The sequence below is a fragment of the Ceratotherium simum genome, chromosome 23 (genome assembly GCF_057802395.1).
Source record: "Ceratotherium simum simum isolate JZ-2026a chromosome 23, ASM5780239v1, whole genome shotgun sequence".
Lineage (NCBI taxonomy): Eukaryota > Metazoa > Chordata > Mammalia > Perissodactyla > Rhinocerotidae > Ceratotherium > Ceratotherium simum.
The window spans coordinates 40,807,599-40,834,844 of record NC_141922.1 but is presented as its reverse complement, the minus strand read 5'-3'; the positions used below and the strand labels follow the sequence as shown (position 1 = coordinate 40,834,844).

At 39.5% G+C, this 27,246-nt stretch overlaps 1 protein-coding gene and 1 long non-coding RNA gene across 6 annotated transcripts in view; one reads left to right on the top strand and one right to left on the bottom strand.

Annotated features, from left to right (window-relative positions):
* Positions 1 to 369: 369 nt before the first annotated feature.
* On the bottom strand, positions 370 to 7,525 carry LOC147914009 (uncharacterized). Of its 2 annotated transcripts, XR_015555977.1 has the most exons (3): positions 7,374 to 7,525; positions 2,123 to 2,250; positions 370 to 657 (listed from the first exon to the last, which is right to left on the bottom strand). It is a non-coding gene; the product is annotated as an uncharacterized LOC147914009 (long non-coding RNA). The 2 variants fall into 2 exon arrangements; XR_015555978.1 differs by lacking the exon at positions 2,123 to 2,250.
* Positions 7,526 to 7,645: 120 nt separating this feature from the next.
* The window catches only part of MTDH (metadherin), a 59,529-nt gene continuing 39,928 nt past the window's right edge, over positions 7,646 to 27,246 (top strand). For 3 of the 4 annotated variants that reach the window (XM_087447605.1, XM_014788078.2, XM_014788076.2), the window contains exons 1-2: positions 7,646 to 8,341; positions 21,305 to 21,406. In XM_087447605.1, the coding sequence (XP_087303731.1) occupies positions 7,961 to 8,341; positions 21,305 to 21,406 (483 nt within the window). In that variant the 5' untranslated portion in view covers positions 7,646 to 7,960. The remainder of the gene's footprint in view (positions 8,342 to 21,304; positions 21,407 to 27,246) is intronic. The other variant, XM_004431191.3, reaches the window with a different exon arrangement.

Here is a 27,246-nt window from a genome sequence, read left to right as displayed (position 1 = left end):
ATGATGTAGTCCATGCAGAAATAGAAGTACAATGATGTACACCTGAAATTTTTACAATGTTATAAACCAATGTTACTGCAATAAACAAAAAATTAAAAAAAAAAATAAAAAATAAAAACATGCTCCTCATTTCCTTTCAAGCCTCACTGGCACTGTCTTTAATGTCTATATTTCTACTCACAGTCTATTCAAGGCAATTTGGGCTTTCTCTATCATGCTCCTCAAAATTCTTCCAGGCTTTGACTATTATAGTGCTTGGTTTTAAAGTCACTCCCACATTTTTAGGTATTTATTATAGCAGCATCCCACTACCAGGTACCAAAACCTCAAAATTAATTAGTTATTGCTACATAACAATATTACCACAAATTTAGCAGACAGAAAAGATACACATTTATTATCTCACAGTCTCTGTGGGTCAGGAATATGGACACAGCTTAACTGGCTGCTCTGCACTAGGGTCTCTCAGAAGGTGTTGGCCAGCACTGGGGTCTCATCTGATGCTCAACCAGAGAAGGATCTGTTTCCAAACTCATGTGATGGTTGGCAGGATTCAGTTCTTCCTGGTTCTTAGACTGAGGGTCTTGCTTTCTTGTTGGCTGTTGGTAGGTGTCCACCCTGTTTCTTAGCACATCGGCGTCTTCTCAGGGAAGCTTACTTCACCAAAACCAGCAAGGGAAAGAGAAAATAGTGTGTTAGCAAGGTGGAAGCTACAATTTTATGTAACATAATCTCAGAAGTGACATCTCATCACCCTTTGCCATATTCTATTGATTAGAAGCAAGTCACAGGTCTCTCCCATGCTCAAAGGGAGTGGATTACATAAGGATGTGAATACCAGGAGGCAGAATAACTGGGGGGCATCTTAAGAGTCTTTCCTCCACTGGGTCCAGCCCAGTGGCACAAGCGGTTAAGTACGTGCGCTCCGCTTCAGCAGCCTCGGGTTCGCCATTTCGGATCCCGGGTGCACACTGACACACTGCTTGTAGAGCCAAGCTGTGGCAGCGTCCCATATAAAGTAGAGGAAGATGGGCACGGATGTTAGCTCAGGGCCAATCTTCCTCAGCAAAAAGAGGAGGATTGGCATCAGATGTTAGCTCAGTGCTGATCTTCCTCACAAAAAAAAAAAAAAGTCTTTCCTCCACAAAATACTGATGCCTTCAATTTGGAATATATCTTTGTACCACGTGTAAATAACTATCGGGTTTTTTTATTCACATTAATATCAACTATTCTTTTAAATATGTTCTGAGCATCTACCACGTGCTAGGTATAGGGTATAGTACAACGATGAGCAAAACCAGACACAGTCCCTGCTCTCATAGTCAGAGGGAGAGAGAAAATAATTAGATGACTAAACATGAAATTAAAATTTTGACAAATACTATGAAAATTCATGGTGTTATGAAAATATGTAACATGAGGAAGTGACCTGATCTAGTGGCTGGCACAGCCTGTGGGAGAAAATGTTCCATTTGAGATATGAAGAATGAGCAGGAATTAACTAGTAAAAGCAAGTAAATCAATTCCATGCCCAGGGAAGAGCAAGCGCAAGGGACTTGTAAGAGTAGAAAGCATAAAACGATTGAGGAATGAATAGTATGATTGGAACAAGGAAACCAAGAGGTACCTCCAACTCTCATCTCTCCTCTGGAGTCCACACCCGTGTATCCACCTGCCTATTTGATATCTTCATCCGGATATTTTTTACTCCTCAAAATCAATGTGTATAAAACCAAGCCACTAATCTTGCCAACCTTAGTTCTTTCCCAATATTCCTCATTTCAGTGAATGGTACCACCATCTGTCCAGTTGGAAGTGAGAAACCTAGGAGTCAATGCTGACAATTCCCTCTTCTTCAATCTCTCATTTTAAGGACTTTATCACTGGTTACAAAATAGTGCTCATCATAATTCAGACATACCATGTTCTCTCATGTCCCAGGCCTTCACTTTTGCTGGTCCCTATGCTTGCAAATTCCTCTCCACCCTTTCCCTTCTCTTCTTAGCCACATTCTACTCATCCTTCAAGACTTAATCTAAACATACTGCATTTACAGTGTGTCACTATCCCTATGCAGAAATAATCTCTCCCTCCTTGATACCAAACACTTTGTAAATACCTCATTATCTTTGTTACAGGCTGGGTCTTCTGGGAAGCAGACTTTGAGATAGATCAGCATATAAGGAAGTGCTTCTGGAACCAATGCCAGTGGAAGGAGAAGCAGGACTGGGCAGAGGGAGAATCGAGCTGAAATACAGCACAGACAGTCCTCAGTCAAGCCCATGGAGTGCTCTGCGGCTGAGATGGTCCTTTAAATTTGTCCCATGTTGGGGTAAGAAAGCCAAGATTTTATACCTCCAGGCTGATGAATCATTGGATGTGGGCTATCCCTGGAAGAACACATGAGCGCTTGGCTGAGAAAGATTTCCTCAGTAATCTCCCCAAAAGTCTGACACTTAAGGGATGACTTCTGGTAATACTCCCCGAGTTGGGGAATAAGTCCTTCATTACTGAAGGGGGATCTAGGTGCATCACAGCATCAAATACAATCCCCAGGCTCAAATCAACTTACTATAGCAATAGCCTCTTGTATTAAGACTATTTAAGAAAGGGTCCATCATCCTCACTAGGTTCTGAGATTTCTGAGGACAGACAACATGTATTTAAAGCAAAAGGTTGCAATTTAATAAAAGTCCAGTGAAGAAATGATTGAATAAATGACCCAAGGAGATCGATTAACCAAAAAAACAGGAGCCTAACTGATGAAACCAAGTGCCAATTTCTTCCTTTACACCAGTATTTCTCAACCATTTTTTCAATATCACCCCTCTAAGGGCCTTTTTAGATATTTCTTCCTAATCACCACCCATGAAATTTAATGCCACAGATACAATACACTAGATGCACAGATATACAGTGTATCTGTACTTTATACATAAAAAAGGGGTTTTTATTGCCCCAAGAACTAATAATTTTCACCTTTACGGGAGCAATATTGCTTCATTGAGAATGCATGATTTATACTAATATAACTGCTAAGAGGATCAGATTACTTAGGTCAGATCTTCAACCCATTCTCTCTCATGTAGTACAGTCTACATGAGATGTCACATGGGTGGGGTGTGCTGAGCATGAAATTAGAGCAAACGGGGTTAAATGACCTTAGGGGATATCTATTGAGCTAAGATGGTCCAATACACTTTTCCCCACTGTAAGATTATAGCAACCCAGTAATTGTATAGTCAAGGGAGCCTCTTATTTTCTCGGGCTTCTGTGCAAACTATTACTTTTGTCACTTAATTTTTGTCACAACCTTAATTACAAAGTATTTCAGGCATACAAAAAGTAGAGATAATATAAGGAGCACTTTTATACCCATAACCTAGTTTAAGAGAGAAAACATTATAGATTCGTTGGTAGCCTCCTATATACTGCACTCCAATCCCATTTCTGTCGCTTTCCCTGGAAATAACCACTATCCCGAATTTGGTGCTCATTATTTCTATGCATGGTTTTACATTTTTATCTACAAACCTGCTTTTTAAACTTTGTCAACATGGTATCAGAATGTAAATATCCTTTGATATGTTTATTGCTGTAAGGCATTCCACTGAATGAATACACAACTTTCACTTCTGTTACCACATTCACTCTTCTCTGCTTCCTCTGGCCTCTGCCCTCATGCTCTAATTTTCAGTTCCATACAGATTCTCAGCATATCTTCTGATCTTTTAAAGAGACTTGGAAATATCCTGGCACTTTCAGCAACACATTTCAGCTTAGGACACTTCTGCAGATAATTTCATTATTTACTAATTCTTACTAGATTTCTTCTGAGGATAACCCTTTCTTGACCATATCCCCAAATTCTTGACACACTAAACCGTAGTTTCCTGCTTTACTGTAACATCATCCTGCTAGGTGTATAATTCTGTGACCTAGGAGTTTATAATGGCAATAGTCTACATTTTAAAGACCCAAGTCAATATTCTTCTTTCATCGGCCCTCAAAGATAAGCTACTTCAGTGGAAGCTTCCTGCACTGTCATGGACTGAATGTGTCTCCCCCTCCAAATTCCCATGTTGAAGCCCTAACCCCAATGAAATCATATTTGACGATATGGCCTTTAAGGAAATAATTAAGGTTAAATGAAGTCATAAGAATAGGACCCTGATCTGATAGGATTAGTATCCTTATAAGAAGACATCAAAGAGCTTGCTGGCTCTCTCTCTACCATATGAGGACACAGCGAGAAGGTGGCCATCTGCAAGCCAGGAAGAAAGCCCTTACCAGAACCTGACCATGCCAGACCTTGATCTCGGACTTCAGCCTCTACGACTATGAGAAAATAAATTTCTGTTGTTTTAGCTACCTAGTCTATGGTATTTTGTTATGGTAGCCTGAGCAGACAAATACACACACTAATTCCAAGAACTGATCATACAGTATACTGAGAAAGAGAACCAAGGGGTCAACAGCAGTGGGAAGACTGGGTTCTACTCTGAGCTCAGCCACTCTGACTCAAGAGTATGACAACCCTTTAAAGCTTCCTTTTTCTATTCTATGAAATAAAAGGCTTTAAGCAGAACTTCAGGTCCCTTAAAACTTCCAAATTAAAAGCGTTAAATCACATATTGTGGACTGTGGCTCATGCAATTACCATGTCAGCATTCTATCCTCAAGAAGTAATTACGGATACTCACAAAGATTTAGTTAAAAACATGTCCATGACAGAATTGCATTTAATAGCAAAAAAAACAAAGGACCTGTAAATAATCTAACTATCCAGGGGCCGGCCCCCCAGCGTAGCGGTTAAGTGCACGCGCTCCACTGCTGGCAGCCCGGCTTCGGATCTGGGGCGCGCACCAACACACCGCTTGTCAAGCCATGCTGTGGCGGCGTCCCATAAAAAGTAGAGGAAGATGGGCACGGATGTTAACCCAAGGCCAATCTTCCTCAGCAAAAAGAGGAGGATTGGCAACAGATGTTAGCTGAGAGCTGATCTTCCTCACAAAAATAAATAATAATAATCTAACTATCCAACAATAAAGTATGTTAAATAAATTACAGTCAAGCCACAAAATAAGTGAATATTTATTGTGCACACCTGTAAAAAACTGCTTTTGTTAATTAACATCAAGGATATAGTGTTGAGAAACCTTGTTTTTTAAAATCATAGATTGGCAAAAACTTTGTTAGAAATCCCATCAGTGAGAATGGAACATCCCACTCTTGTAAGGATCTAAGCCATGTGGGTCACTTTGAATTGCTTCATTGAGGTATATTTGACATAAATTAAACTATAATAACTAAAGTAAACAATTTGATAAGTTTTGACATACATATATACCCATAAAACCATCACAACAATGAAGATAATGAACATATCCATCACTCCCCAAAGTTTCCCGGTACCCCCTTGTAATCCCTCCCTCCCATCTCCCTTGCTCGCACCCCTTTTCCCAAGTAACCACTGATTTGCTTGCTGTCACTATAGATTAGTTTGCATTTTCTAGTTTTATACAAATGGAATCATACGGCACATACTCCTTTTTGCCTGGCTTCTTTCACTCAGCATAATTATGTTGAGATACATCTACGTTGTTGGACGTATTCATAGCTCATTCCTTTTTATTTCTGAATAGTATTCCATTGTACAGGTCAAGGCTGATAACTCTTTTAGACACAGCCTGCTTTGCTTTGAGTCTTTAAAATTTTACCTAAACTTCATTCTGCTGCAAGTTAATAAACCTAACTTTGTAGAACTACAGGTGTGTTCCTGGTTCACTTTATCAGACGGGCTTTATCAACTGACATGAATGTTCATGACCACATTAAGTTCAAAACAGTAAACAGTGCATGACACCATTTTTGTTTTTAAAATTAAATACTTGGAAAGATGACTAGAAAGTTATATATGAAAAATGATTTTATCTGTATTACCAATTACATTAAACATACATTTTTTTAAGGTTACAGGTCATAGAAAAAAAGGTGATATGATTTTACATAATCAATACTTGCTAGGCTGCCAAAGGAACAGGCAACCCCCACTACTGTTTTTGTATAATAGTTTAATTCATAAATCCACAGGTGTTAACCTAGAATGGGCAGTGGAACTTATTAGGAAAGTCATCACCCTTCACGTCTCTAGAACCAAAACATAAATGTAGGATTATAAACCTAATTTCAGAAATATAAATAGATAATTCGGTACATGTGTGTGGTGATGGGTTGTAATTAGTATTTTGGTGGTGAACATGATGTAATCTATGCAGAAATAGAAGTACAATGATGTACACCTGAAATTTTTACAATGTTATAAACCAATGTTACTGCAATAAACAAAAAATTAAAAAATATATATATATAAATAGAATTTGGAACCTTTTAGAGTTAAAGCAGATCCCGATAACATCTTCTAAGTTTTTGGCCTTGTCATTTACACTGTCTTGATTATAAGTCTGTATAAAGCTTAGCAGGAGTAGTAGTTTATTTTTATTATCTATTATTTACAAAACTCCCTTCTACCCATTAATCACAACATGCATTACAACACTATTACAAAGTAGGTCAAAATACTTAATACACTTTGGCTTTCGGTACTTATTAATATTACCCCCTTTGTAGTCTTTGAGAAAGCCTGTAGGATTTAGTTCACCTAAGACACTTGCTTACATGCTTTTTATCACTGAATGATAAAAGTTTCCTTACAGGAAAATGGAATTTAAAAGCCCTAGGGAAGCCCTCAAACATCGTCTTTGTAATTAAAATCTGAAAAGGCAAATTCATTTCCTCGTAACGTTACCCAGAGATGGTCAACAAAGCATATAAAAATAAAATTTCTTGAAACTCCTTTTGTAGTCTTGTACAAAAGCTTAAAATAAAACGTAACGAGGAAGCTATCTCTACATGTCAATACAATCTAATGTGCTTCTCTTATTATTTCTTATTAAACCTACAAATTAGTAGGAAAATAGTGCCGCCCACGGGCTTCCCAACTTTTGAACTCTGGGGAGTAACTACAGCGAGAGCAAGAGCGAATGAGCCAAACGACGCGAACGCGCCCTAGCGAGGCTGCCAAACGGTAGGCACGAGGTGTTAGTGGGCCCTGAAGAGAAATATGCAATTCGTGAATTACACCTAGGCCCTGGAAGACAGGCGCCCGGCTTCAGATTCAACTGAGCCCACTCTGGAAGCATCTAGCCGACCGGTGGCCCAGGGAGCAAAAGCCGCTTCCATCCCAACACCACTCCCAGAAAAGACACCAAGCAAACCTACACCTACTAGGGCGACCCTGACCTAGACCCCGTGACCCGGTTCCCCGCTCTTCACTCCTTCCCCGCCCGCCCCCCATCCCCCTGGCTCACTCAAAGTGCCACGTCTCCCAGCTGCGGGCCACCAGCCACCCGGGGGAGGCTTCCTCCAGTTAACCCCTCCCAGCCTCCTGTCCACAGTCACGCGTCCCCAGGCTCGGCACCTCCACCAGGCCCCAACGGGTCACCGCCAACCGCCGCGCGCGCCCCAACGGCTCCCGCCCCGCCCCGCTCGCCCGCACGTGACACCCATGCCCCGCCCGCCAACGCCCACGTGACCCGCGGCCCTCCAGGGCGTCCGCGCGCGCACGGCGTGGATCGCGGCTGGAGCCGCCATTGTTCCGCCAAGGGAGGTCAGCGGGGCCTGGCGCCGAGACGCCGCTTAGCGGCCGCCACTGGAGACACTCCCTCCCGCCGCCCCCCTCCTCCTGGCGGCGGTGGAGTGAGGCTGACAAGGGGGGACAGGGAGCCCCCTCTCCTCCTGGCGGCGACAGCGGCCGATCCCCGGCTCCGGCGCGAGGGGCGGCCGCGATGCGCTCGGCCTGAGGCAGGCGGCTCGGCCCTTCCTGGCTCCCCGTGACTGTTCCACGGCGTCTCTGCGGCCCAGCGTCATCCCGCGAGTCCCTCTGACAGGAGGGAAGATGGCTGCACCGAGCTGGCTGGACGAGCTGGCCCAGCGGGCCGAGGAGGCCTCGGCCCGGCTGCGGGAAATGCTCTCGGTCGGCCTAGGCTTTCTGCGCACCGAGCTGGGCCTCGACCTGGGGCTGGAGCCGAAGCGGTACCCGGGCTGGGTGATCCTGGTGGGCACGGCCGCGCTCGGGCTGCTGCTGCTCTTCTTGCTCGGCTACGGCTGGGCCGCGGCTTGCGCCGGCGCCCGCAAGAAGCGGAGGAGCCCGCCCCGCAAGCGGGAGGAGGCGGCGGCCGCGCCGGCCGCGGCCCCTGACGACCTAGCGCAGCTGAAGAATCTCAGGAGCGAGGAGCAGAAGAAGAAGAACCGGAAGAAATTGCCCGAGAAGCCCAAAGTGAGTAGGGGAGGCGCGGCGGTACAGCAGGGGCGAGGGGCCGGCGTGCAGACCCTCGAGCGAGCGGGAGGCCGAGCCCCAGCCGCCCAGCCGGGGATGGAAAAGAAGTGATGGTGGTTAGAGCCGGGATGCAGATCTCCCCAGGTGCGGGAGGTGATCGGTGGACACGTTACTTGGGGAAGGGTGGAAACTCAGGAAGTATAGGACGAGTGGGAAGACCAGTTTCGAGGAAGGAAACTAGCCCGTGTGGGGTATGTTTAAATAAAAGCTCCCAGAGGTCAAGCTATTTTAGGGAACCTTGACCGCCGGAATAAGGTAGAACCTTCCTTGAGGCCTACGGGGTAAGGCTGCGTGTGTGCAGGGTAATGGGACCTTAAGGTGGTGCTGGAAGTTGTGGAAAGGCTGCGCCTGGAAGACAGATCTCTACTCAAGTCATTTTGAGACGATAGCCAATGCGGGAAGTACGGTGACCTAAAAACTCTGAGGCTTACAGAGGATTAAAGGTACCCAGGTCTAGACGCGCTTCCATTTTAGTTGGGACTGTTAAAGGGAAATGGTTGCCCACTCTTATTCTTGTGATTGTGGCCAGTGGAGGCCGGAACAGGAGCAAGGCAAGAGGGAGTCGATTGGCTAATATCCTTTGGGCTACCTGGGCCTGTGAGAGAGAGCTAAGGCAAGTTCAGCGAAGTGGTGTGGGAGGTTTCGAAATAGAGTGAAAGGGGATGACAGAGCAGAATGGTGCAGGCTGAGAGATTCAGACACCGACTTACCGGACCACGTGTGGAAATGCAGAGAGCGTTACGTCCGTTTTATCATGGCTTCAGGTCTTATTTCTGCATTCTTTATTGCCATTTCCCCACCGTTCTCCCATTATATCTTTCATAGTTGTATTTATTTTTTAAAATACTTTATCATTGAGCAAGCAGTATGGAGGGTGTGCAGAATTAGAAACAGCTCCTAACCTATTTTTATATCCACTGAATTAAGCTCTTCACCTTTTCAGTACGATAAAGCAGATGTAACCAAGGCCATACTATGTGAAGTGCGCTCCAGTGTTTGGTGCACAGTGGGAGGTATACACAGAGGCGTTCGAGTCGATCATGGAGACCAGTGTAGGAGACAGATTCATAGATAATTTTAATGTAGCATTAGACTGATAGGTGCTATAGAGGTGTGAGCAGTGTTAATGAGGTTAGGAGGATGGTAGACTAATTCCATTGGAGGGATTTAGGAAAGTTATTGGAGGAAGTGAGGTTTGAGTTCAAACTAAAGTAATGAGAGTATTGTTGGTAACAGTATAATGAATAAGGCTGTATTAGACACATGACAGATCACAGTTACCACATTGTTAGGCCTAGATAAGTATTCACATTTTGCCTGCTGGTTAAGAGGGTGCAAGATACATGCAAAACCTAGAAAAGGGTACAGATTTGTCAATATGAATGCTGCCTTAGAGAAGCAGAGAAGAGAAAATAAAACTGATTTGGAACATATATAATTATATTTAAATTAGTAAAGAGCATCAAGGATTACCAGAAAGTAATGTTATGGTGGAAATAGAGAATCTGGCTCTAAGATAAGGAAAGAAGGTGATCTTGAAAAAAACCACACGCATTAATAAGCCTAAGCCCTGTGTGGATGAAACAGGTTCTGAAAATTTCAAAGCCCTGTTTGGGACATCTAGAATTTCAGATAGACTGGAGTGGAGAGACAGGTGCTCCAAGAGCCCATCCGAAGTGCATCATAACACTCAGATGACTCATCTGAAGAAGGAACACAGACTACTGTGAAATTGGTACTGTGAAAAATGCTCATCAGACTTAGGACTTATCTCTTCTTCTTTTCATTTGAGTTAAGGAAGCAGGGGATAAATAAATAAATCTAGGATTAGCTTTGGGGAGTGGAGAATGGGAACACTAACTGAATGGTTGAACGTTAATTGGGTGAGAAAATGTCTTTGCACACCTAATGGTAAAGATGTGTTGGAGAAGTTTATCAACATTTACAAAATTGTGGCTTTTAAACTATTTTGACTGCAACCCACAGTAAGAAATATATTTTACATTACAATCTCCCCTCACACGTATCAAGTATTCTTTGTTTTTCTTTAATGATATTTGTGACCCACTAAATTGGTTTCACATTTGATTGTGAGCATGACCCACAGTTAGAAAAACAGTGTTTTATAGGGCTAAGAAGTATAAGCTGCCATTTGTTTAGTAATCTGTGCTTTGCACTGTGCTAAGTGTTTACTTGGAGAAAAGCAGGATACTGCTTGCAAATTGAAGGAAGTAAAAAGGAATAAAGTATTCATATATCTCACTCTGAAGGAATACAAAAGTAAAAGCTCAGTTTCTCCCCAGGGAGCTTTTTTATTGCAGTTGTGGAAAAAGATATATTCAGAAAATTAGCAGTGCAACCCCGGTATGGGCCCGGGTGGTCATGAAAGACCTTATCACAGAATTTGGCTTTGAAAGTGGGTAGGAGCAGGATAGTGGGAGAGGCTGAACAAACTGCAAAGGCCCAGGGGAGGAAAACTGAACTCTGTCAGCCTGGCAGGAATGGGGGACTCTAAACTTGAGTAAGGCATTTAACCTTGCTCTGTCTAGCTTATCTTGTTTTTAACTTGAAGATCTTAGTTGAGTTAAAACACTGCAGGATTCTTCAAAGTGTTAACCCTGACTGCTTGCAATAGAGTTACTTTGAATGCTTGCATTAAAATTTGTAAATTCCTGAGCCCTACCACAGATCTTAGAAATTCAAAATCTCTGGAACTCAGTTCAAGAAATCTGCATTTTTTTTTTTTTTAAGATTTTATTTATTTTATTTTTCCCCCCAAAGCCCCAGTGGATAGTTGTGTGTCGTAGCTGCACATCCTTCTAGTTGCTGTATGTGGGACTCGGCCTCAGGATGAACGGAGAAGTGGTGCCTCGATGCGCACCCGGGATCCGAACCCGGGCCACCAGCATCGCAGCGCGCGCACTTAACCACCAAGCCACAGGGCCGGCCCAAGAAATCTGCATTTTTAACAAGCTTCCTTGGTAAATCCTTGCCTTTGAGTTTGAAAATCACTCACTGGAATAGGGCCATAAGATCCATACTGTAAGAGAGATATCTAAGTGGAGTCGTGTCTAATCTTAAAATTCATCTCTTCGTTACTACATCATTCTGATACACATTTTAGGATATACTTAATCTGATTCAAGTGGACTCAGTTATGTAAACTACCAGTTTCTTTGAAAGGATATTTCATATTTGCTTAAATATTTTTTCATCTTTTTATTCCATTTTTTTTTTAGTTTTTTCTTAAATCATTCCAAATTTTGCAACTCAGATTTTCAAAATTTGTTTCTAGTAGCTTGTTTTTATTTGTAGATTAGGTAGTGTTTAGCTTTTTAAAATCTGTTAATAAGCATTTTTTGAAATTTTTATATCAGTTTGGTTTTTATATAGGGCATGAATTGCAGTTTGTTCCTCTATTAAAAGTGAAGGGGGGGCCAGCCCCATGGCTTAGCGGTTAAGTGCGCGTGCTCCGCTACTGGCAGCCCAGGTTCAGATCTCGGGCGTGTACCAACGTACCGCTTCTCTGGCCATGCTGAGGCCACGTCCCACATACAGCAACTAGAAGGATATGCAGCTATGACATAGAACTATCTACTGGGCTTTGGGGAAAGGAAAAAAAAGAGTGAAGGGGGTAGCACTTTTCACTGGGCTTTATTAGTTCTTGGCATTTTTGGAAGTCATTGTCATATGTATTTTCCATGACACCTAGTTCAATGTGAGTATTCAATTGGTACTCAGTAAATATTTTTCACTTGACTTAATCTCAGCAATGATTTAGATGGATATGAGATCTCAGACAACTGATCTTTAACAATTGTTGCTTTGACTTTCAACTGAAAGCACATAACCAGGATTGACTTCAAAGAAAATTTAGTACACAAGTTATTTTTATATTAGTGTAGGAATTTTCATAAAGATTTGCCATAATGCATTGTCAGTATCTATAAACTCAGTGAATAAAAGAGTAGTGTTTTCTCTTGTTTGCTACTGTATAACCTTGCACAGTGCTTGGCACTCAATAAGTAATTATTGAATGCATAATATAGTAAGGTGTCCCACCAAAGTATTTATACAACTTATTCCTATTCTTCATGCCTGGTTAACAGCCACATGAGCCACCTTTTTGTTTTTACTGTGGAAAATGTCTGTGTTTGCCTCATCTAGCTAAAATTTTGTAAGATCTATCCTTCTAGAGCCAATAAATCATTCTAATAGTATGCGGTGTCTCTTGTAGTCGTTACTTCTGTTCTAGTTTTACTGCCACTGCCCTAGTTTTGGACTTTATTACCTTTTGCTTAGACTATTCTAACAGCATCCTAACTGGTTTTCCTGCTTCCAGTATCTTTGTTGCCATTCCTTTCTACCCACTCATGCCAGTTCAATCTTTAAAGTCCATCTCTGATCATGTGACTTGCATGTTCACATCTTTTCAGTAGTTTCCCCATCACCTGTTGAATAAAATTCAGTCTGTGACATGGCAGTTGAGCCTCTTCCTGATCCAACCGCATCTTAGCTTTATCTCTTACCATTATGCTTAAGACGTTACCATTAGCTAGACTTCTGTGTCTCTTTATTCATATTATTTTCTTCTATTAAAAGGCCCTTCTTTCTGTATCTCTACTAATTTCTACCTATCCTTGAAGGCCCAGCTATGGTGCTACTTCTACTGTAAAGCCTTTCCTAGCTCCCTAGCTAGTGTTAGTCTCTCTTTTCTGTATGTTTATTTTATATTTTTTATCAGAGCTGAAACAAGAAGGCAGAATGGGGCCGGCCCCGTGGCTTAGCGGTTAAGTGTGCGGGCTCCGCTGCTGACGGCCTGGGTCGTGCACCGACGCACCGCTTCTCCGGCCATGCTGAGGCCGCGTCCCACATACAGTGACTAGAAGGATGTGCAGCTATGACATATAACTATCTACTGGGGCTTTGGGGGGAAAAAATAAATAAATAAAATCTTTAAAAAAAAAGGCAGAACGTTGTCTGGGAACTTGCCTGTAGGATGACTCAGATTTTTTTGCGGTTCTGTGCATGTCTGCAAATGATCAGAAAACCAACTCAAGTATTGATTTTGGGGTTAGAAATAAATTTTAGTGAGTAGGCAATTTCGCCAATATGGAATCCCCAAGTAATGGAGATCAACTGTATATTAATCTGTATCTGTAACTGGACCATTCCTCTCATCTCCAGAACCTCATGTCTAAGTGTATACTTGATTTCTTCAATTGGAAATTTGACTTATGGGTCAAACTTTCACATCTCCAAAACAGAACTCATAATTCCCTGCTCTCTCCCAGTCTTTCCCATTTCTGTAAATGGTAAATGACTCTGCCATCCATTCAGTTATTCAAGCCAGAAATCTAAGAATCATTCTTGCTTCTTCCCTTTTCCTCACCTCCTCATATCATCTTCACCTCGTATCTAATCCATCAGCAAGTACCATCAATTTTATCTCCAAAACATATATTCAGTCTAGTGACTACTCTCATTCTGCTGTCATGTTAGCTCACAACAGTAGCTTCTGTTGCCTCCAATCCTTTCTCAACACCCTAGTAAGGAGTCTTTTGAAAAACAGATCACCATCTTGTCTAAAACCAACACTTTAGCAGATTTTGCATTTAAAATCTAAACTTTCGGGCCGGCCCCGTGGCTTAGCGGTTAAGTGCTCGCGCTCTGCTGCTGGCGGCCCGGGTTCGGATCCCGGGCGCGCACCGACACGCCACTTCTCCGGCTATGCTGAGGCCGCATCCCACATACAGCAACTAGAAGGATGTGCAGCTGTGACATACAACTATCTACTGGGGATTTGGGGGGAAAAAATAAATAAATAAAATCTTTAAAAAAAAAAAAATCTAAACTTTCCTATATAGCCCAACACCTGCTTTTCTTTCTAAGCTGATTTTGAGTTAGTTTCCTCTCATTTGCTATCTCCAACTGTAGTGATCTTTTTCAGTTCTTCAAAGTCTTTCACAACCCAATGCATTTACGTGAGCTATTATTAACACTTCTTGAACAAACTTGTTGCCACTATTTTTATCAGCCTTTAGACCTCACTTTCTCAGAAAACTCTTTCCTGATCACACTACTTGAAATAGGCATCTCCTTATATTTTCTGTCTCAACCTCGTGTATTTCCTCTATTATAGTTATCACAGTTTATAAATTATTTATTTACTTATCCATTTACTTTTTTGGAGTCTTTTCCCTCCACTAGATCGTAAGTCTTAACATACAGTGGCAAACAGTGCCTGGCTATAAGAGCCTTTGATAATTATTTGTTGAACTAAACTCTGAACAAAGTAGCTAAAATGACATCTCACAGTTTTAATTGGATAATCTGTTATTGGGCTAAACAGATTTGTCTTTTAAGATATTCCCAATAGAATTATGTCTTTAATCTTAGGTAGTGGTTTTGCTATATTTCCCCAGCTATTAGTAAAGGTAAATTATATCACTTAACACCTACAGAGTTTTTCTTTCTACCTTTAAGTCATTAGCCCCCTTAGTTTTAAATTTTAAAAAGAATAATCGTTTGATTAAAAAAGCCTGAGTGATAGGTAAAACAAATGTTCCTGATTTTACAGAAAAGGAGTCGAGAGATTAAGTGACTTATTCAAGGTTGTAGAGCAAAGGAGTTTCAAAGGCCAAAATAATATCCTAATTTCTAGTCTAAGAACTCACTTATGTCCATTATACCACTCTGGTTTCAATAACATGTTCCAGAATATTACATTGCATTCAGAGAACAATTTTCCTAGTGAGTTACAACTTTCTTTATTGCTTTTGAAATTTATTTTTAGAATCAGAAGTTTCTGCTGAAAATTATAATGACCTTTATAAGCTCCAGAATTTTGGTTCCATTTGTTTGGTTATATGACAGGACTTGTTCATCTCATTTTATTCTGCCAGAGGCCTAGCAGAGAAGATCTTGAATAGTTCTGACAGAAAAGACCTTTAATAGTTGTGCGCATCTTTTATACCAAGAGCAGCAGTAAACCCTCTGAACGTTTGTTTCTGTTGTGCTTTGGCATTATTGATTAATATACTACTTCTCAAGGTTGTGAAAGCCTTGAAAGTATCTTTAAATTATCATTATTCAAACAAAATCAAGAGATCTAAGTGAGGAATTGGTGTTATTTGACCAGTTTTTAAATTTACTCTGTTTTCTCTCCAACTATGCTAGTAGTTTTCAAAGTGTTCCACAGAATGCCAGTATTCCAGAAGGCATGCATCGGGATCCAAGAAAGAAGTGCATGGATATGTGGTTGCTCTGTCACCTCTAATGCTTATCTCAGTACCTATCAGATGTAAAACCCTGAAAATCAATGCTGTATTTAGTTTTTCAAAAATCATCTTGAGCATCATTTGGCCATGTGACAGGTATTGAGTGTCATCTCTCTATCCTATAAAAGTAGCCCTTAGGATCCCTGATGCAGTCAACGAGGAGATAATTTGGAATCTCTGAGGAGTTGAATTTTTGGCTAGCTGTTTACAGGGTACAAGGATCTTTACCACTAAAGGAAATATCTCAGGATATATAGCAAGATTTTGCAAATTTGAATTATAGGCCATATTTGTAAGATTGTTCTCTCAGTTATTAAAAGTTTAAAATTAGGGTTGAATTTAAAAATAAGTTAGTAAATTACTATGACTGAAGCTGTAGTTTATGTGTATATTTAGTTTGTATAATTGATATGTCCACATTTGGCAGAGGGGGAAAAAACACAGTTTGTGTTTTCAAATAAATGATAAGAAATTGTTTTATCTTGAATTTGTATCAGAACTCTTCACAACCAAAATTAAGAAACTGACCAAGACTAGGTCTTGTTCATTAAATGAGATAATGCGTGTAAAACATCTAGCAAGGTGCTTGGCACTGGCAAATACTTGGAAATCATTAGTTATTGTCAGGCTATCTTATAGTCTAACCTATCAGAGTGATGCCTCTTGAATTTCCGTAATGTCTTATCTTTTATCTTTTTTATGATGGACATAATATATATACTTACACCTTCTGTATGCTCAGTATAACTTTCAGCTAAGAAAATTGAGACGTCAGTGAAGTAGTAACTTGTCCAGGGTGACACACATTTGGGAATTCAATCCTGGTCTCTTTGCCTTCAGCTTCCATACTCTTTCCCTTTAAGGTGGGGGGGGGGAAGGGGCAGAGTATACCTTTTGTCTTGTATTTTAGTGTGTGCTATTGTATAGCTGTCTTCTTCCTTTGCTAGGTTCTAAGCTTCTTGAGGGCAGGGATTGGGCCTCACCTGTGTTTGTTTCAAGGTTATAAGGATTCTACATATTACTCTACTGTGTTTGCTCACAGGATATTGAGTGAATGAACATGAGCGAATATTATGTAATTTTCTTAGAAAATGGTGAAACTATAGGCAGTTTTTAGGTAAGAAAGGTAACATTACGTTGCTGTCTTTAGAGCAAGCCTGGACTATTTCTAGCCTCTGACAGAATATATCTACTTATCATTTATATTCTGTTAACTTCCCAAAAGAATTTGTGTCTAGAGCATTGGGCCTGACGGGTGCATGTATTGTTTGTTGGCCTTCTTGACCGCCAGGATTAACATTTATTTTGAGCTTGCTAGTATAAAAAGGACCTGAATGCTGGAAGGTGGGAATGAAGATAAGGGCCATTATAGCTTTGGAGAGGAAAGGATATTGAAGGGAAGAAACTATGTTGAGCAAGTAAAGTATGCTTTCACATGTTCTGTCCTTTTAACAAGAAACCTACGTAAGACAAGTACATATTTTCTTCATATTTACAGATGATGAAATCGAGGGTTAAGGAAAATGCTTAAAATCACAGTGATCGAAGGTAGAAGTGGGGCCTTCATCTCAGGTTTGTCCAACTCCAAAGCCCATAGTCTTTTCATATTCATTTTTTGGTGGTTGGTAGACTGCCCTTCTACTTTCTAAACTTAAAACGTTTCCAATAATTTGAAGTCATGGTTTTTACATTTTGTGGCTAGAAATAAAATTTACAGGGGTCAGCCCTGTGGCCTAGTGGGTTGAGTTCAGCGCACTCCGCATCGGTGGCCCAGGTTCAGTTCCTAGGCAGATCTGTACCACTTGTCGGTGGCCATGCTCTGGCGGCAACCCACATACAAAATAGAAGAAGATTGGCACAAATGTTAGCTCAGGGTGAATCTTCCTCAAGCAAAAAAAAGAAAGAAAGAAAATTTACATAAATAAGTGGAAACAGGATTCTAAATGGTTTCACTTTAGAAGTCAAGTGTAAAACCTTATACATGCTTACTTTAGATATAGATTCCTTTGCAGTTTAGAATCAGTTTAACAAATATGTAAAGGCTGCACGAATGGAGTAGAAGTCTATTATTAAGCATATCTTTGTATTCTGAACTTTAAAATTCCTGGAGGGCAAATTCGTTTCATATGTCCTCCTTCCTGAGATCGCTAGCCCAGTGCCTGGTACTTAATTCCATAAATGTTTATTAAGTACTTAATAAATTGAAGATTGACTAACATGAAGAATTTTATTTCTTTGAAATCAGGAGTTCCTAAAGAAGACCCTGCTCCCCTGCTATGTGGCCCTCTCCTCTATTTTTTTCTCCTGATTGTCACCTACGTGTCTTCTTTCTGGTTTATTAGCACCACCCTTCCCGATACATGCCCGCACGCGCGCAACATTTCTTCATGAATGCATTTTAAAAAAGGATCTGGGATGGGAGTTGGGGGAATGTATAATAATAAAGCAGACATGGCATTGCCTACAAGGAGTTTATCCATGTAAAAGAGATTATATCGTTTCTGTTACGGTTGATTATCACCAAATTTGAAGGACATTCTTGAGTGGTCTAATTTGAAATATAGGTTGTATGCTATATGTGAAATTAACTTTGATTGGCCCTGGAGGACAACACCTCAAAGTTCTCCAGAGAATTTTATGCTGGGGTACAATGGGAGACCCGTGTAATTGCTAGTCTATAGAAACACACCATGTACATTAAGGCTCCATGATCTAAGAAAATAATACTTTCATATAAAACCCAGATTGGCAGTCACATTGGATTTGAAGTGTTGGTTTGCAATTAGTTACTTTTCATGTGAGCAGATCTACATACTATGCTCCCATTTAGGGATTTGCTAATTTAAATATGGTTAATGATTTTCCAGGACAAAGCCTTCTTGACCAGCAGAATAACAGGACAGTGACAGCAGAATAACAGGACAGATTAGTGCTGCTGATGGATGGGAGAGGCACAACCACCCTAGGGTATCCTTTTTTCCTGCTACCCAAGAATTCTGTCGACTTTATTGTTAGGATAGGAGGCTTATTATTTCATGGTATCAGGCATTTGTGGGGAATTGTTGATGACTTATGGGATCCCAGTAGTTATGAGAGCTATATAAAACCCAAGAGTTAGTGAAAATTGGGAAATCTGCATAGACCAGAGAGAACAGCTGCAATTATACCCATTACATAAGTTGATGCACAGAAGGAAGTAAAATTGGCACAGATTGAAGCATAGAACCACCTTTGGCTTGCTGATCACTTCACAGCCTATGAAATGGAAACTGAGTGTTCCCGCTTTTGGTCGCTGGTTGAGGACTTGAGACTTTGTATTTGTTCCAAGGGAAAGATTGTTTCATCTTTCATTTGGGAAGCTATATCAATAGTGTTTGCAGTTGGTCTCAAAGGAATTGCATTGAACTTTTTAGTAGGTTTTTAGCTTAATTCCTCACCTTTTAGTGGTCGGTAGATAAGTTTAAATGACTCAGTTTAGTCATTTACTTGAGTAAAATGGAGATGCTATACAAGTGACTATGATGGAGAGTTTCCTGAAGGGATTAGTTAAATGAAGTTTTGCAGATGTAAGCCTTGTGAGCTGCTGGTTAAAGAGATGGGAAACTGGGGAATTGGAGCTGCAAGATTGTTCACTTGGTCCAAAGCTTACATAGAAAGGTGAGGCTGAACTCAGGAAATCAGAAAAAGTAAGTTTGGCTAGAGAGGATAGTATGAACCAAGAAATAGCATATGAGAATTGACAAGTAAGATTAGATGACATTGGAAAGTAGAATTAAACAAAGTTTTGTTTTCCTGATGTGGTTATGGCTCTAAGTCCAAATTCCTTTCTGGAGTTTCTTCCTTTTCTCTATGCATTGCTTCCTCTCTCCCCACCACACCTACGTACACACACAGAGGGATTAGAAGAGGCAACATTAAAGTGGCAGAACAGCACAGAAGAAAAAAAACCAAGTCAAGAGTGAGGAGACTTGGCTTTGGCGTTAGCTGTCTGACTTTAACAAGTTGCTTAAGACACGGCAGATTAAATTTGGATTAATTAGGAATTTAATCAGCTAAAGACAGCTTTTGTTTTTAATTTTTCTGCCATAAGTCTTTGGGAAGCCTACAAATTGGGTTTTAGAATATTAATGGTCTCTTTTTCCAACTGCATATCCCTGATCATTTTTAATAAATGCAGGTAAAGTCACATTATAGAAACTTTGAACGTTCATTTTTTTTTTTTTAACTTTTGTGCTTTATTGTTTTTTGTGAGGAAGATTGGCTCTAAGCTAACATCTGTTGCCAGTCCTCTTTTTGCTGAGGAAGATTAGCCCTGAACTAACATCTGTGCCCATCTTCCTCTATTTTGTATATGGGACGCCGCCACACGTGGCCTGATGAACAGTGTGTAGGTCCGCCCCAGGATTCAAACCTGCGAACCCCAGGCTGCTGAAGCGGTGTGCGCGAACTTAACCACTATGCCACCGGGCCGGCCCCTGAACATTCATATTGTTTTCTTGAGTGTAGCTCTGCTACAATGATTAAATAATTTGGTGGAAGTCCATTCTGCAAGAACTAGAAATAAAGCAGTTGAAACTAGGATATTGATTTACTAACTTACTGTGTTGAATATGAGGAGAATAAGCAAGTGAAAAGAAGTAGTAGGATCCAGAAAGAAGAGGTGAGAGAATACAGGTACCTCCTATATTCTAACAGGGCCCCATTCTTCAAACTGCTAAATCTAAATACATTTCTGGTGATGGGGCTCAGAAATGTTTATTTTTTTTTGACAATCCCAAAAACTAGTGATTCTGATTAAAAGCCTGATTTGGGATTTACACTTAATTCTACTCATGAACACTTCTAAGTGCTATCATTTTATTTTAGGAAGGTTAGGAAAGCTGAGGTAGCCTTTTTAAGCTGTGGCAGTGGGTTGGTAAAGCGTCTTAATCCCAGAACAGTAGAGCCATTATATTATAGAATTACAGGGGACATTAGGTATTATTTAATACAGAGGTCGACAAACTATGGTCCATGGACCAAATCTGGTCCTCCACCTGTTTTTGTAAATAAAGTTTTATTGGAACACAGCCACATTCATTCATTTATGTATTATCTGTGGCTGCTTTTGTGATGCAATAGCAGAATTTTGTAGTTGCAACAAGAGACTATATGGCCCACAAAGCCTAAAATATTTTCTGTCTGGCCCTTTACTGAAAAAGTTTGCTAATTTTTGAATAGGTCAGACCTATCATTTTATAGAGGTAGAAATAAGACTCAGATAAAGAGTGAAATATTCTGAGATTACACGGCTAATGGGTGGTCAGAGTGCAAATAGAGTTTAGTTCTCCTTTTTCCTGCTTCCATTCCGTTATTTTTTGTTGGAAGGATGGATATCTGGGTGAAGTAAGAAAATACATTTGTGCTACCAAATTTTGTTTATGAGTTTATTATTTTATTACAAATCACAGTTACTAGGGATGATACTCCATCAAGTCTTAAATAACATGGCTGTACAAAAACCTTTTTAATTTGGGTCAGGGGGTAGAATTTGATTGTAGTGTATTCTGTTTCTTGAGTACAGATCTTTGGTTTGATCTGCCAAGCAGTTTGATAACAAGATTCTTTTTTGTTGCCTGTACAGCCAAATGGACGGACTGTTGAAGTGGCTGAGGAGGAAGTTGTCCGAACTCCTCAAGGTGTAACAGCAAAGCAGCCGTTAGAGACAGACAAGAAAAATGAAAAGGTAAGTTTGGGAGCATATGAAATTATATGCAAGGTTCTTAATAAAGAGAGTGACATATAAAAAATGATTCTTTTCTGTTCCACAAAATTGTATGTATACCCCCCATTTAAAGAATACTGAGAATCTGAATTTATTGTAGCAGATGTGTGGGTGGTGAAGGTTTAAGTAAGTGGTTTTTTTTTATTATTTTAAAAGGAAAGAGGTATCACCAAATATTTTAAATATTGCTGTGGCATTATTAAATATTCATTATGCCAGAAACACTTTATTCATGACTTGAACATCTTTTACATGAGTAAGTTTCCAGGTATGTAACATACCTCATATTTGAAAATTGAATTGTGTTACCTTTGTTAATAGTGTACTTCTGGCATAAAAAAAATAGATTTCTGTTGTGATGGAGACATAATTATCTACTTATTAGACACAATTGGACTTTATTTAACAAAAGAAAATGTTCTATACTCAGGTCATTACTAAAAGGTTTAGATGTACACTCTTAAGTTTTCAAATAAGACAATCTATCATACCCCGTAAATGGTACATTCCTGTGATTTTATTCATTTTCTAGTTGCCAGTGTTAGAACTGACCCATTTTTATTTGACTTAATCTAGTTTGGAACTAGGCAAAATGAGCAAGAAACTGTTAACAGTGGTTCCTCCTGTTGTGGGAGAAAGACTTTTTGTTTCATTACTTTTGGTACGTTAAGTACTCTCCCCCTACCACCACCTTTTTTTAACCCTGTGCATGCATAACTCCTTTTCAGGAAAAACAAACAACCAACCAACCACCACAGGTAGCTAAGTGTTTTCTAGGAACCAGGATGCAGCAGCTCCAGCCCCATAGAATAGTGGTGTGAAATGGTTGCTACAGTTTCTTGATGCTTGTAATTTCAGAATATCTTTGAGGAACTGGTAAGATCAGTTCTCCCCCTGTAACCCAGTAAAATTGGTCTAGAGCCAAGAAAGCTGCAGGTAGGATGGCTTAAAATGAAGGATAGTTGTGAGAAAGAATTAATTTATGTCTGACTGCCTTTGGCAGAAAAATAAATAGTAAATGACTTGTATTAACAAATAAGCATACAGTTTAGGGATTGTGAATTTTTATATGCCTAATATAGTTTTATACTTCCATCTAGTTTTCCCTTGTTTCTGGGCTTTCTCTCTACTAGTAAGCATTTCATAGTCACTCCTGCTTCCACTCCCTGAATTATCCTGAAAAAATTTGTAGTTGGAATAATTAATGAACTACCGTCTCTGATTGACTAATCATGTATAGATTGGGTGTATCAGGATATAAAACCACAGTTTAAAGTTGATAATCATTATGAAATTTTTTATGATAGGAAATAATTATAATAGTTGACAATTGTTAAGTATCTATAATATGGCAGGCATTGTGCAAGGTGAGGTATTTGTTTAAGTATGAATATATTTACATATATCTAGTAGGGACAACTTATTGAGCACTTACTAGGTGTACTGTTAAGACTTTATAGAATATTTATACGTGTTACTTTATTTATCCTCACAAGAGCACTGAGGAGGTGGTATTATACCTGTCTTGCAAATAAGAAGCTATTAAAAGTGCAGTCAGTTCTAACCCAGACTCATCTGATTTCAAAGTCTGTGCTTTTTACTGCTCTGTTATTTCTGATCCTTTCAAAAACTCTGCCAGACAGATAGTAATAGCCCCATTTTACAGATTAGGGCTCTGAAGCATAGAGCGGTTTTGTGATTTCACTAATTTCCTCCAGTTTCTGAACTAGGACTTGAACCAAGCTCATTCTGATGACAAAGCCCATGCACTTTTTAATCGCTTGGCAGTACCTCCTCCTTTCAGTTGCTGTGGCTTCTTCAGTATGAAGCTTCTGCCTTTGATCTGTTGGCCTATTTGATTTGACTTTTTGCATAATAATAGTGCTGCAACTCATGGCTAGTGTTTGTTTTTGTCGTCCTGCATCTTGAATTTATGCTTTTTTAGCTTGGTTCAGTTCAAGTGATTCATTTCCGTTCATTTTTTATGCTATTGCACTGTGTGTGTTTTTGTGTGTTAAATATGTTTTCTTACACTTATCTTTTTTTGTAAACAAACATATCTTAGATCTACTTATGCATCTTAATATACATTACTGTATATTTGTTTTCCTCTCAGAGTCACATCTTGGGCACTTGGAGAAATACAGTTTGCCCATAGAGTAATTGCACTGTAAGCTGTGATACTGAATACCTTGCCTTGTCATTGAGTAAGCCTTATAAATAAAACTTTGTCTAAAAACTGTGTATGACAAGAGTTATAGATCTTGGGTCTATAAAGCAGGTTAAACTACCGTAGTTTTCTGGGTCTTTATTTGGATATGAAGGTCGATGCTTCATTGATGATAGCCTCTAGTAGAGTACACGTAGGACCATTAGCCAGGCTGAATGCATTGTGCTACTAGATGCTGAAGGGAATAAAGAGAAATGTAAGATGTACTTACCTTCAGAGAGATTACAGTCTAGTTGAGGAAAGGCAAGCACAAGAGAAGATATCAGGTAACCTAAGGCATTGAGTGCCAGGTATTCAGAGGAGAAAGATTGTCCTATTTGGGTAGCCAGAAAAGATTGACTTAATTAGACTCTTAAGGATAGGGATGGTATTTCAGTAAGTAGAAGTGGGGAGGCCAATTTTGGCAAGGGAGAGAAACAAATGAACACATTCGGACATGATTGAGCTGAAACAAAAAAACATTTCAGATATACTCGAGGGAAAGCCCTAGACAAGTTTGACTGGTCAGGGTGGAGTGAGGATATGATAAAAACTTAGATATGTTCAGCTGGCAGCAACATTTATGATTAGCAAATCAGTCTTGCATCTATGATTGTAAGGGTCTGAATTAAGATACAAATGTAAAGATTGTTAGTAAGAGAAACAACAGAAGCAAAAATGTATAAAATTTGGTCATCAGGTTGTTCAGGATGAAATCAGAGGTATCTTACTAAAATACTGATATTATTCATTATAAGTATTAATAAGCTCTTACATTTTTGTGATGCTACGCAATGTACAAAATATTTTCTCATCTCTTAATCCTGATGAACAACTCAGGGGGGAGGGTATTAATCCTTTTCTTATACAGTTCATTAAAAAGAATTTAGTGAATTGCCCAAAATCACATAGCCAGTAAATAATGCTTCCTCAATTTCTCTGAGGTAACAGTTCTCAAAGTGTGGTTTGTGGACCCCTGAGAAGGGGTCCAAGGGATCCTTTTGTTGGGTCCCAGAAGACAAAACTACTTTCATTATAATTAAGACATTATTTGCCTTTTTCACTGTGTTGATATTTGCACAATATCAGCAGTATTGTGCAAAAGCAATAGTGAATAAAACTGCTGTCTCTTTAGCACAAATTAAGGCAGTGAGACTAAACTACTAGTAGTCGTATTCTTCGCTACAATCCACTCACAGTAAAAAAAAAAAAAAAAAAAAATGCTAGTTCCACTTGAGTGTCCTTGATGAAGCAGTAAAAGTGACAATTATTAATTACATCTTGACCTTTGAATACATGCTTTTTAATCATTCTGTATGATGAAATGGAAAGTATGCTGCGTACTGAAGAACAGTGGTTGTCTTGAGGAAAAACACTTGTACAATTGAGTGCAAGCTGAACTAGCCATTTATTTCATGTTACTCAATTTTTAGTTGAAAGAACAACTGATAGACAAGCCATGGTTATTTAGACTTGGGTATTTGCAGACATTTTCTCAAAAATAATCAAGATAGTCCTGTCACTTCAAGGAAAACAACTGAAAGTATTTGTTGCAAATGATAAAATGATGTGTTGCCAAGTGAAAATTAGAAATTTGGAAAATTTGTATCCACCACCATGAGCTTGACAATATCCCAGTACTTAAAGAATTTCTGATGAGATCAGTTATGATATTAACAAATGTGATTTTTTTTTAATATTGTATATAATGGAATGTTTTAACATTTTGGAAGATCTGTATAACTCAGTTAACCAGTATTTTCCAAAGGACCAATGCTTTCATTTTACAAAATCAGGCAAGTGTAAAAGATTCATTCAAAGTACAAGATAGACCAATGGATTTTAATGTAATAGAGTATGGAAGGTTCATTGATGCAGTCTTAGATTCCATGTTGCAACAATTTTTAAGAAACTACCACTTGACACATTTTGGTGTCATATTTTTTCCTTCCTCCACCTAAAATCTTTCGTGACTTCCCATTGCTCTTACTCCACAATCTTGAACATATTCTAAAGGCCCTGCCTGTGTCTCTTTTTCTACCTCTTACCCTCTCTAAGCTCCAGCCACATTGGTTTTCTTTCTCTTTTGTTAAACAGCTTTATTTTGAGATATACCATAAAATTCACTTGCGCGTATTTACAGAATTGTACAGCTGTCATCACAGTCTAATTTTAGAACTTTTTCCTCTTCCCAAAAAGAAATCTTGTGCCCAGTACCAGTTGCTCCCCATTCTCCTCTCCTCTTCTTAGCCCCAGCCCCTGGCAACCACTAATCTTTAGTGTAATATCCAAAGTATCACAATTACCTGAAAAAAACTTTTAAAATAATCCTCCCTTTTCCAATTACATCTATGTGTATGTAGCTAGATTTTCTTCATATGCTTCAATCAAATAACACATATCTCAGTAAATTGAATGCAAAAGTGGATATGCGAATCCACCTGTCTTTTATGAAGCCAGACATTAAAGATATTTGGAAAATGTAAAACGTTCCACTTTTTTAACTAAAATGTTTTTTGTTTTGGAAAATATAGTTATTTATGTAGGTATAATTATACAATATGTAAGTTAATCATTATTTTGAAATAAATTAATACATATCTAAACAATTTCTTAGTTTAAATTTATAATATATTAGATATCCGTAGATATAACCCATGTAAACAAAGGCTCTTTGACATCCTCAGTACGTTCTGAGAGTATATTTTATTTATTTATTTTTTTTTATGAGCAAGATCAGCCCTGAGCCAGCATCTGATGCCAATCCTCCTCTTTTTGCCGAGGAAGATTGGCCCTGGGCTAATATCTGTGCCCATCTTCCTGTACTTTATGTGGGATGCCGCCACAGCATGGCTTGACAACCGGTGCGTCGGTGCGTGCCTGGGATCCAAACCCATGAACCCCAGGCCGCTGAAGCAGAGTGCACGCACTTAACTGCTGTACCACTGGGCCAGCCCCCATTTTAAGAGTGTCTTACGACCAAGAAGTTTGAGATCCACTGACCTAGGAGTGATCAGTGTTTAGAAGACTAAAGATAGAATTATTCTGAGGCAGCATAGATTTTAAGCAAGCATAAGCTATAGAGCTCTTAGCAAAATAGAGAATACTTGCATGGCCAGAGAGATTATATACATTTGTGTTTTACCTTCCATAATATATCTTAGGAACTATAGTTTAAAACCAGGGATTGGCAAACCGTGACCTGCTGGCCATAGCTGGCTCTCTGCCTATTTTTGAGAGTTTTATTGGAAGGCATCCACACTTATTTGTTTGTTTATTCTCTATGGTGCTTTTGCACTATAGCAGCAAAGTTGAGTGGTTGCGACAGAGGCCTTGTAGTCTGCAAAGCCTAAACTATTTACTCCCTTCCCCCTTTTTTGCTGAACCCGTATTTTAAACTCCTAATATAGTCTTTTGGATTCATTAAAATGTTTCATTTTCTGGAGTGCTTTGATACGGTTTGATTCTTTAGATCTTGGACTCTTGACCTTTCAGGCTCCCTTGTGCCACAGAGTCTATAGCTTCATGTTTTCTTGGGTTCCCACCCAAGGAATTAGTTTTCAAGGTTCCCTTGAAGGTAAACAAAGTAGTT